Here is an 11,670-nt window from a genome sequence, read left to right on the forward strand (position 1 = left end):
AATTATCAAGGGTTAAAAGAATGGGCCATAAAAACGAGTCATTTTCCTTTTAGATGCACCTGGACTGAACTGTTTGACCACTTTGGGGCAGAAAAACAAGCAGTTTACATTTGTTTCCATCATATCAAGAAAAATTAACAAAAATACTTAACTTACAGCTTGACCTCCATATCTAAATTACAGTAAAATAAGTATAAACTTACTGAATACTTACTTAGTCTTTTAAATGTGTCCATAGATTGTTTATAACATCTGTAAATGAAGGATAGACAGAATCAGAACAGTAAATGATGAAAGTTTAGCTGAGCTGAAGCCTTCATCAGTTAACCCTTTTAGTGGGTTCATTCCTTGTTAACTACTTTTGTGTTCTTGGTTAAAAAAACAAAAAATCTATGGTGATAAACTAATTCTGTGAGATGTTTTTGTTCACTTCTATCCTTAATATGTCTTCTGTTTATTTTTATGGCCTTTAAGTCATGCTTTTGATCAAATAAAAATGAAGTCATATCAAATTTACAAATGAAAAATGTTGGTGTGTGATCGTGCATGTCAGAGATCTACCATCAGGCACCTCTCATCTCCAGACTGAACCATAAATAAACAATAAATGTCCAGCTTCCAAACCGCCAGCGTGACCTTTAGGACACAGATGAAAGAAAGTGCATCCCTTCTTCTCTTTTGGGTGCCTGCAGATCCATCGCGTCTTCCTCCCTGATGGCCATGTGTCCCACCCGGACTCTCCCCTTCCTCCACCACAGAAACATGGCAGGGAAGGCGTGTTTGAAGGCCTTCCTGAAGTTATTGCCCATGAACGCGTAAACCAGCGGGTTGACAGAGGAGTTGGAGTAGGACATGCAGTGGCCCCAAATCTTCAGCTGCAGATTGAGAATTAAAAAGCGACGTAAGCGACAGGCGCACAGGTTTTTGTCACCTCTGTCTCTGAAGCTTTTCTAAGCCTATCAACCTCCTCATATCCTTGTAGTTTATAAAATAAGAAACATACCGTAAAGGCATTTTTCAGAACTTGTCATGTATTCATGCTCACGTTTTTTTTTAATTGGCTTCATTCATCATGTAGCATAAATCACCTTGTATAAAACGTAACTCCGGAGGCCAAACGCTTGCATCAGGATGCAGACCTGGATGGGCCCCCAGCAGATGAGGAACAGGGCCACCATCACTACCACCATTCTGGAGACCCGAGCCCGCACAGCTGCTGCCCGCTCTGCCTGAGCCTGCAGCTCAAGTCAGGGAGAACGGGTCATGCCTCTGAAAGGATCAGAAACTTGAGCAAGAGACACGCTTCCTTCCCACCTGGTAGCTGCAGTCTGTGGGGCTCACGCCGACCTGGCCCATGCGCTTCAGCATGAAGGCGTAACAGCCGGCGATGGTGAGCAGGGGCAGCAGGTAGACGGCCAGGAAGCAGTAAATGATGAAAGCTCTTTGGAGCTGTTCAGACGGGAAGATCTCACTGCAGTACGTCTGAGGCCCAAACCAGTACCCTGCCTCCAGACGCTGGTACACGGCCACAGGGATGGACAGCAGCAAAGAGGCTGGAGAAGACCCACAGCGTGATGTTCGTCACTTTCATGGCTCCAATTCCCTTAAAATGACCAGAATCAGTGTCTTCTAGCAAATATGTGGCATATTTGTTTCATACCAATCCAGATGGACACAGAGACCCCCAGAGCCATGCAAGGGGTGCGGTGTCGGAGGGACTGCAGAGGATAGACGGTCACATAGCAGCGGTCCACACTCATAGCAGACAGAGTGATGCACGTCGCCTGTGCAGTCACCTGAAACAGACACATAAATGACAGGACAGCAGTTAACACTTTTCCTACAGTGTCCAAAGATCGTAATTCTAAGTTTGGTACATTCTTCTACTCTGTGTTAGAGTTGCCAGTTAACCTAACATTCAGGTTTTTTTGGGCTGTGGGAGAAACCTGGAGTAGTAGTATCATTACATTGTATTTTTACCGCACTGCTCAAACATTACATGTTCATCTTCTGCAGCTATTTTAATACATCCACATATCCAGTTACACAGTGTCTGCCGGAAAAATAAAAAAGAAACTTGTTCTGCAAAGGTTAAATGTAATCAGGTATAATATTCCTAAATACACAGTAATAACAAATGTGACCTATTAAAACTTTTAGTTGCTTTTCTTCTTGCCTTCTCATTGCTGTGCAGACATTTTTTAACATCCGTCATGTTTTGTTCATATTAATATTTTTATTGTATTAATATCATTATCTGTCATGCCTTTTATTTATCATAATTTTTCTTTTGAGTGTGTGATCTAATTTGTTCTGTGTGTGTCTCACTTGTTGAAGGTAGCTGACGAGGCGGCACATGAAGTCTCCAAAGACCCAGCTGGGCAGAGGGTACAGTGTGGCAGTGAAGGGCACGCAGCAGACAAGAAACAAGATGTCAGTTGTAGCCAGGTTCACTGGAAGAAAACAAACAAACAGTGACTCTTATAAACACACGTAATGAAAGAACAAGCAAACTCCAGATGCATTTAATAAAACCTGCACATGTTCACGAGTCTGCATCATAAAATGTTTTTTTATTTTTCACATTCAAGCTACATTGATGATGCCACTATCATCTGTTGTCTTGGAATTGATCACTTTAGTCTTCTATAATGTCAAGGGAAGCAATATTGATAAAAAGATGGATTATCTTTATGAAAGAACAAGATTCATTAAATTACTTAAAGAGAAGCAGCTGACCAGAACAAACTGCTGATTCAAGGTAATAAAAAACCATTTTATTTTATGAAAGGACCAAAAAAAGGCAGCTGTATCAGCTGGATTTCAAAGGGATTACCTATATAGAAGTTAGTGACGGTCCTCATCTGCTGGTGCTTAGTGACCACATGGATGACCAGCGAGTTCCCGACCAGCCCAACCAGCATGATGAGGCCGAAGAAAGTGGGGACCAGCCAGGCGTCGACCAGCAGCGGAGGGCCTTTGTTTCCCGGAGCTGCAGAATTATTACATCCAGCCCCACAGCTTGCTCCGAGACCGGGTGCTGATTCCATACCTCGCAAAAAACACACGAGCGTACTTCTGAATTCATGCAACATGGCTGTTTTAAACATATAAATGTAAAGATTAAAGGAAAGAAAAGGCAGCAACAATGATCAGAAAAAAAAAGCTGGCAAATTTGAAGCTTTACTGTTATGATGATTTAAGGGAAGACCTGCATTTGATTTTTCTCTTACCTGCGCTGTTTCTGCTCCTGTTTCGCTCCTCTGTGCTCCGTAAATCAAGGCTGGGTGAGTGATGGGCTGCTGAGATGACAGCGCTGTTATAGACAGTGGGTGGGGGTAGGGGTGGGGGTGGGTTAACCAGAAGCTCCATCGTTACCTGATGGAACTCAGGACGGAGTGCCCCTGTCAAAAGACTGCAGGTGGATTTAACTGTACAACTCACACGTCAAAAAAGACCTCAAATCAATATTAAACATTAAAAACCACACATCTTGCTCCATGTGTGACACATATAATAACAAGCTGAAAACCATCTAATAATAAAATAAATCAGAGGAATGATAACGGCTTGCATGTCGTACCAAACTGAAAATAAATGCACACTGGGGATGCTGTGGGTCATGATGACACAGTTTGACCTTCTGTCTCCTTCAGCACGTTTCCTGTGCCTTTCGTGGCCTTGGCGTGTGCAAGATTTGCCACTTGCCAAGTAGCAAATCCTGTTTGACATAAAACCCTTATGCAATCAAGTCAATAAAAATTCATTTGAAACAGTTTTGCTGAGAACAACAGTGAACACGAAGGAGGAAATGATTGTAACAAGAAAACCCTTTTTTTACTGAGACAGCAGAGGCGTCCTTTAAACCACGAATTAAAACTGTCACCAAACTTTTATCTGACTTGAATATTTTGTCAGTTCAACATGAGTCTTACTATCTGCTGGTAGCGTTTTGTACAGAACTTTGGTCAACTCTGGTTGTTGTGTGAATGCTGAGTCAGATTCCCACTATCTTTTTCCTGTTTTTATCATTTTAAATTTTTTTTTGTTTATGTGTGTTTTGCAGTCTGACTACTTCTGCATACATGTAGCCATTCGTTAAATGGAAATGTTCAGCTCATTCAAGAGACTTTTATTATTTGTAACTTTTATACTTTTCAAAAATTTTAACTTTATTTTCTATTAGGAAGCATTTCATCACAGAAATACATTAAAATCTTTTCAATTCATTCAAAAACATTGTTGTCTTTGAAATTTTCATCAGCATTCTGGCTCTATTTTGAAGCCTTTTGCTACTTTTAGCCACCATTCTATTATTCTATTTTTTAGCTTTTAGCTACCTTTTTACTTTTAGCTTTTAACCATTTTCTTACTTTTTTAACCATTTCTGAGTGTTTAGCTAGACTTTTAGAACATTTAGCTGGTCTTTTGCTACTTTAAGCTTTTAATTAGCATTTTGTTAAATTTAGCTTTTAGCTAGCATTCAGCTACTTTTAGTGTTTGTTAGCATTTTGTTACCTTTAGCTGGCCTTCTGATACTTTTACCTTCTAGTTAGCCTTTTGATGCTTATAGCTTCCAGCTATCCTTTTGATATTTTTAGCTAGCATTTGCTACATTTAACTGTTAGCTATCCTGTTGCTTCTTTTACCTTTTAGCTAGTGTGTTGCCACTTTTAACTAACTTTTAGCTTTGAGTAAGCATTGAGCTATTTTTAGCTTTTAGCTAGTGTCCTGCTTCCTTTAACTTTAACGAGTCAGTTTCAGCTAGTTCAGCAAATCTCAGCCCAGTCACTCAGTCCTGAGCATTAGACTGCTTTATAAATAAAGTTTATTTGATTGTAATTTGTTGCGCCACCTGACATTTGCGATGCGTTTTAGGAATCAGAAAAGCCAAAGACTTCTCGGAGTTGTAGCTCACAACAGGTAAAACATATAAACGTAACCCCGTCTAGTTCGCTTCCAGCCAATACGTGAGCCACTGCAAATATTGATATCAAACTTATAAATCGTAAAATGTGAAATATCTCGATTTAAAGCCCACTCAGTGAGAATGTCTTGCCGTGTTAGTGAAGTTTTCAAGTTTACGAGGATCCCCTGAACGCAACATTTTGCCTCAGCGGCGACGGACGGAGGCTCAGTCAGTCACAACACCGTGTAGGCAGAAATAACTCTTACTGCGGGCACACAGGAGCTGCTTTCGCATCATGGAGGAGAAACACATAATTAATTTTGGCCCTGGACCTGCAAAACTCCCTCAGTCCGTAAGTTTGGGTGTACTGTTTGCGCTTGCGTCCGCACATCTGCGGGAAATGCTGCAGAATATATAAGCTAGCTTAAAAGCGAAATGTCACTTGTTTACTTTAACAACAACAACACAAATGTTTCGGATTGTCCGTGTTGGAGGAGGATTGTGCCGGTGCACCGAGCTTTAAAATGTTTTCCACATTGTCGCATTTTTTCGTTGTGGTTGTCTTTAAACAAACCGGGTGCCGAAGCTCAGCAGATTTTCCTGTAAAATATGGTGTTTTTTCCCTTTTTCTGACGCAGCATTTACTGCGTGAACAACGAATGTTGGTTTCATACCTCGGCGTGTTTATATTTGGCTGCAGCTCATCAGGCTGAAAACTGTGCGCTGAGTTGCATCAGCCTCATTCATTCATTCATTCATGTGGAAACCTGCTTCTTTGTGCTTCGCCTGCAGCACCAGAGTCAACCTCTAGGTGGCAGAAAAACAACAATTATTTATCTCAGTTAATGTTGCCTAAATAACTAGATAAAAAGAGTACTTCTGTCAAGGCTTTGCAGTAGGCTGGAGCTTTTCATGTGAAGATAAATTTCACATCACAGAAACAGGTTTCATTTTAAATATAAGTTAGAGAAATAAACCTTCTGAATGACTTTGCTGAACAAGCTGAAGCCAAAAAAGCAGAACACTAAAGTAGTAGAATGGTTAGCTAAAAACTAAACTAAGTTATGGTGATGCCACTAATGCACACTTGGTTTGTTTTACAGATCAGTTTCTTTCTTGTTATGTAAATTTTTCTTAACTATTTATCAAACTTTGTAAACTCTGAACTAGAAACTAGACTCAGTATTAGGTTTTATGCTAAATACATGTGTTGATAATAAGAAACATCACTAAGGAGTTACTTTTTATAAGCAGCAGTTAAATAATCAGGCCTAAAGTGGTTCTTGTGAGAGATAAATAGTTTAGTAAATGTAATAAATGATCATTTCAGCGCTGGGGTATAGCTGTAATAACTGCTGCATCCGTCTAGCTGATTCAGCAGACAAATACCTGATCCACATCGGATTTCTTGTAGTTTGTCCATCCTTCGTTAAAATGTGTCCAACCATATTCAAACCTAAAAGTCTTTATAAGTTCTGACTCTGTGGTGTGCTGCAGGTGCTGTTCCAAGTACAGAAGGAGCTTCTGAACTACAGTGGATTAGGCATCAGCGTTCTTGGTGAGTAGAGGAAAAAAAAACAATACACACTGGCTGGAGTTTCAAATCAAAAGTAAGTGTTGACAATAAGAAGGTTTAACTGCTGTATTTTTTATTATTTTTAAACCAGAGATGAGTCACCGATCATCAGACTTCAACAAAATCCTCAACAAGACAGAAGGTCTCCTGCGGGAGTTGCTGTAAGTGACTTCTGCGACCCTCGTTAAGCACTTCCTTGTTTTATAAACTGTTCCGTCATATTGTCACTACGCTCCGAAAACTCTTATGTGAAGTGTGAAACACAGGAATATTTGTCTCCACAGGAATATCCCAGACAACTACAAGGTGCTGTTGCTGCAGGGCGGCGGGTCGGGACAGTTCAGCGCAATTCCTCTCAACCTGATTGGCCTGAAAGAGGACAGGTGTGCCGATTACCTGGTGACCGGCACGTGGTCGGCAAGAGCAGCAAAAGAAGCAGAGAAATACGGCAAAATCAACGTTGTGCACCCAAAGTTGGATAGTTACACAAGTATGTCTGCATGACCACGTTTCTTCTTGCTGTTTGTGGGAATCCAGGGGCAGAATAATAAAAACTTTTGGTTGTTATTAGCAACAAAATAATAATTTGAGCTCTTATGAGTGGGTCTCCGTCATTCCGTCTGCACCAAGAAAGACCCTCTGCTAAAGCTGGCAGCTTTTCCAGTTTGTTGCGTAATTAACAACAGAGCAGATCACTGAAAGACTCTGGTATGCAGCAGCCTTTTCCACATGGTTGTGTCTGATTTCGCTTTTCAGAGGAGCTCTTTTCCATCGCGGTGTGTGAAATTTTTAAAAACTCTCTGGAATTATTTCCGTATTTCTGCATAAATTTGACCGTAATCATCAAGAAATCTTTACACGAGTCCTAAAAATGAAAACAAACAACAAAATATTACTTAAAAAGATAAAACAAAGGTGTGTTATATTCAAGAACCCTGGTCCACCTTGAAGAATACATCAGGTATCTGGAAAATGTTTAATTTAATTGACCTTTCTCAGGTAAAATTACAGAGAGGCTCACAATAAAATCTAATAAGTGGCTGCTTTGCAAAGAGAATGCTCCTGCTCTCCAAACACACTCAGGATTGTTGCCTGACTCTGAATTAGTTAAAAACCACAAGGACCAGAAGGATGTGTGTACAGAAACAGATTTTGTGGACAGATGATAGATAAAGAAAACAGTTTTTGGTTTTTGAGGAAAAAATGTTGTGCTTTGGGAGTGGAAAACACTGCATTCAAGCATAAAGGAATCATTCTGTTTGTGAAACATGGTGGTGGTAGTGTCATGGCTTGGGTCATCTTTGCTGCATTTGGGTTAGAATTGTTGGGTTTTACCAGTTAAACAAACAAAACACCCTAAAATATACCATATTAAACCCTTTTTAGAAAACCTTGAGAAACAAGTTTTTCAATCAAAGAATGGTTAAAGAAGAATTAAGTTTGTGTCGTTTCTTCATTGTTGCTGTTAGCTTGATAATGTCTCGAGTGTTTGGTCTCACAGGGCTGGCCTCAGGGCTACACACACTTCAGTGTGGACTAACAGCATTTTTTGGGGTTTCTCCCTCCAGAGATCCCCGACCCCAGCACCTGGACCCTGAACCCATCCGCCTCCTATGTGTACTACTGCTGCAACGAGACGGTTCACGGTGTGGAATTCAACTTCACGCCTGAAACCAATGGGGTGGTTCTTGTCTGTGACATGTCCTCCAACTTCCTGTCCCGTCCTGTGGACATATCGAAGGTGAGAACGAGACTGACGGTGAAAAAAAAACAAAACAATCTTGTCCCTTTCTGTTCTGATCATGTTGACAGATTGAAAACATTCTGTTTGCATTTGAAACGCCTAGTTTGGGCTCATTTTCGCCGGGGCTCAGAAGAATGTGGGTTGTGCCGGAGTCACGGTGGTTATTGTGCGAGAGGACTTGTTAGGCCACACTCAGAAGGAGTGTCCCATCGTCCTGGACTACAAGGTGCAGGCTGAGATGAACTCCCTCTACAACACTCCGCCGTGTTTCAGGTACACACACTAACTTTGGGTTTTAAAGTTTGCCAGTGTGTGTATGTCAAGTAAGGTTTACTAATTCTGCCCAGAATTATTTGCTCTATTTTTCAACAGGAACAGAGGGTAAAAATATATACATGTGTTACCGTTTGGTGCCACTTGGGGGCACTCTTGAGAATATGTGTAACAATTTTGAAGTGTAAAAGTTTGTCTCTTATGGCCTCAAGATTCAATTTAGTTCCACTTTTAACGTAAAAGATAAACAAAGAAACTCTTAAAGTTAAAATGAAGTGTTAAAAACAGACTGTTCAGTGATTTTACTTTAGGAATGTTTAACATTTTACACTGATTTTCTGAAACAAAATATAATACTGCAAAAAACAGCACAATTACACTTAATGGCATTCTGATTGTGTGTGACTGTCTTCACTTTATTTATCGGGTTCAGCATCTACATCATGGCTCTGGTTCTGGAGTGGATCAAGAATAATGGCGGCAGCTCTGCCATGGAGGTGCTCAACAAGAGGAAGTCCTCCATGATTTACGACATCATCAACTCGTCTAACAATTTCTTCGTGTAAGTATTAATTTAGGATCTTTCTGGGAATTGGATCACAGTGAATCTTCGGTCTGAGTCCAGATTAAATCTGTTTTGTTCAGTTCGTCTGAATATTGAACAGGAGGATTGTTATAGTTCATGTGTGAAAGAATGGCTCAAAGGACGCATAACATGTGGAGTGCAGATAATTGCAACATTTAAATAAAGTTTAAATGAAACTAAACTCGCAAAGAAAGCCAGAAGGAGTTGGTAGCTCCAGTCAAAACAGACAAAACGAGGAGAAAGCCTCAAATTGTTCAGGCAGCTGATCGTCTGATTCAAGCTGCTCTTCTGAACCTCTAAATTAAACCTAAGAACCAAAACTGAAACCAGGACTGCCGGGAACTCCCAAACCAAACTAGTACTAGAAATAAGAGTTAACGAAAATGACATGGGGCCAAGCTGGCGTCTGAAGTGGAAGGAGGGAACGGGCGAAGAGCTGGAACGTTCAACCATCAACCAGCAGCACCACCAGCCTCCAGCTTTCGACCAGCAGGTGGCGCTGGTTCCTTTCAAAGACCTGCCAGCCAATCAGCTGTGGAGAGAGAGAGTTAACTGAGCAGAGAACTCATTCATAAAATGATGCACAGGCGCTTAACACTGATGTTCCAACTGACTGTTTACAAGCTAAAAATGTAAATAAACGTGTGAAAGAGAAAAATTACACAAAATATTACCAGTATTGGTAATTTTATCAGAGTTCAGCCCAGTTTTCTGTGATTGTTGAGCTTCACCAGCCTCAGGGACAGCAGATTATTCCTCAACAGCTCAGGTAAAACTTAAAGTTTATCAAAGTATTTAAGTGCATAAAAAACTGTCAGGCACCCTTGAGTACAGCAGAGGAATAAACAGAATTTATACTCTTCCTGTTTAACTTTACATTTTGTGTCCTGATACAGGGTCTGAGAGCTCATTTTAAAATCTGATTAACTGGACTAAAAATGAGAAACCTCACAGAATAAACATTCTCGTAGAAAACTTCTTCAGAAAGCCTTTTCATTTATGTGCCCACCTGTTCAGGTGTCCCGTGGACGCGTCTTGTCGGAGCCGCATGAACGTACCTTTCCGTGTGGGGAAGAAGGAGGGAGACGAAGCCTTGGAAAAGAAATTCCTGGAAGGTGCCATCAAACGTGGAATGATTTCACTAAAAGGACACAGGTTGGCTCTGCAGACTTTCTCCTCTCTCTGTTTTTGTGTAGATGTTGAACATAGAATTTCTTTCAGAAAATAGAAAACAGAAAAGGTTTTTTGCTGACCCCAGTAGCTGACGTGGCAGTTTGTCGCCCCCTGCAGGTCAGTGGGAGGAATCCGGGCCTCTCTGTACAACGCCGTGACCCTGGAAGACACCGAAGCCCTCGCTGACTACATGAGAGAGTTCCTCAAAGAGCACCAATGAAACCAGCCGTGCTCAAAGACAGCCCACTTACTTTGAACTAATTTAGGAAGAGTAAAAAAGAAAAATGTTGCCAAACTTTGAAGCAGTCAGTTTTTGTTCCCAGTGAGCTAAAACCACTCCTGACTGCTATGTTTTATTTAGAGTTCCCTTTTAAATATATTTGACTAATGCTTTTTATGTACATACTTGAGTAGTTTTTGTTTAAATGTATTTACAATTCAATAAATCAGAATCTAAAATCCCTATCATTCCGTGTTTATAATGATTGTTTGGAAATGTTTAAGCCTCTAATTGTCGATGTCTGCCCTCAGAACATAAAAATCTGTCCAATCATTGCTGAGTTAATGAATTTTATTATTATTCGTGGTAATAATAGTCGAACCTGCAGACAAGCTGATAGTTGTGGTTTATTTTCTTCTAGATGTTTTTGAACATTTGAGCATCTTCCTCCAGTTTAGTGCTGCATCAGTCAGAACGAAGGAACCGTATCTCTGAACACATCAGCTGTTTGCACAAAGAAACAATCCTCTGCTTTTTGACCTTTCCAGGTTGAACTAAATGTCATTTTGCTGCAGAAAGAAACTGCATGTAATGTACAGTTGGATCATTTCTGGCTCAACAGAGACACATTTCCACCACAAAATCCAATAAAAATGTACGTTTTTAGACTGTCGGGTTACGTTTTATGAATTAAATTATGTAGGATTATAAGCAGAGTAAGTCTGCTGCCTCTGAGGCTAAGAGCTAAAGGTAACTTGAGGTAGGAAACAAGAGTTTTAAATAAACATGAAGCTTATTCTCAAAAGCTGCAAAAATACTAATAAGTTTTGGTCAAAAACTACAATTTATCTTTTTAACAGAACATACCTTTTTATTTGTTTTGACCTTATTGTGCAGCTATTTTGATCATTTAATGTCACATTATTAATAAAATCAAAAGTTTAGTCTCTTTAAAAGCAAACAAAACAAACTTTATAATCAGATTAACAAAGTCGGAAGTCAGGTCATTAAGAATTAAGAAAAAATATACAAAGATTACCAGTTTAACTTTTCATCTTAGCTGTTTAAAAAAAATAACAATTATCTTTGTCAAGCTGTTACTGAGACAAATCAAATTCAACAAGTAGAAACTAATTCTGTTTTTGTGCCACTGATACAGCCTAAAACATATGTTATAACTCAGTTTTTG

At 40.0% G+C, this 11,670-nt stretch overlaps 2 protein-coding genes across 2 annotated transcripts; one reads left to right on the plus strand and one right to left on the minus strand.

The window, feature by feature from the left end:
- Positions 1-28: 28 nt before the first annotated feature.
- Positions 29-3,372, minus strand: kiss1rb (KISS1 receptor b). Its single transcript, XM_037979017.1, has 7 exons — positions 3,234-3,372; positions 2,837-3,040; positions 2,329-2,453; positions 1,661-1,796; positions 1,315-1,553; positions 1,089-1,241; positions 29-875 (listed from the first exon to the last, which is right to left on the minus strand). Exons 1-7 carry the CDS (start codon positions 3,370-3,372, stop codon positions 639-641), a joined length of 1,233 nt encoding a protein of 410 aa, XP_037834945.1. The 3' UTR covers positions 29-638.
- Positions 3,373-5,094: 1,722 nt separating this feature from the next.
- On the plus strand, positions 5,095-10,814 carry psat1 (phosphoserine aminotransferase 1). The gene is made up of 9 exons (XM_017412247.3): positions 5,095-5,261; positions 6,407-6,467; positions 6,577-6,646; positions 6,770-6,975; positions 8,054-8,226; positions 8,333-8,502; positions 8,936-9,064; positions 10,106-10,243; positions 10,379-10,814. Exons 1-9 carry the CDS (start codon positions 5,205-5,207, stop codon positions 10,479-10,481), a joined length of 1,107 nt encoding a protein of 368 aa, XP_017267736.1. The 5' UTR covers positions 5,095-5,204; the 3' UTR covers positions 10,482-10,814.
- Positions 10,815-11,670: the final 856 nt, after the last annotated feature.

This window comes from Kryptolebias marmoratus, linkage group LG1, assembly GCF_001649575.2.
Source record: "Kryptolebias marmoratus isolate JLee-2015 linkage group LG1, ASM164957v2, whole genome shotgun sequence".
NCBI lineage: Eukaryota > Metazoa > Chordata > Actinopteri > Cyprinodontiformes > Rivulidae > Kryptolebias > Kryptolebias marmoratus.

Coding starts and splice junctions, on each gene's coding strand:
- kiss1rb (XM_037979017.1), bottom strand. CDS start 3,372: ATGGAGCTTCTGGTTAACCCACCCCCACCCCTACCCCCACCCACTGTC. Junction 3,041..3,233: donor CAGGAGCAGAAACAGCGCAG/GTAAGAGAAAAA, acceptor GTATGGAATCAG/CACCCGGTCTCGGAGCAAGC. Junction 1,554..1,660: donor CTCTGTGTCCATCTGGATTG/GTATGAAACAAA, acceptor GGTCTTCTCCAG/CCTCTTTGCTGCTGTCCATC.
- psat1 (XM_017412247.3), top strand. CDS start 5,205: ATGGAGGAGAAACACATAATTAATTTTGGCCCTGGACCTGCAAAACTC. Junction 6,976..8,053: donor AAAGTTGGATAGTTACACAA/GTATGTCTGCAT, acceptor TTCTCCCTCCAG/AGATCCCCGACCCCAGCACC. Junction 8,227..8,332: donor GTCCTGTGGACATATCGAAG/GTGAGAACGAGA, acceptor TGAAACGCCTAG/TTTGGGCTCATTTTCGCCGG.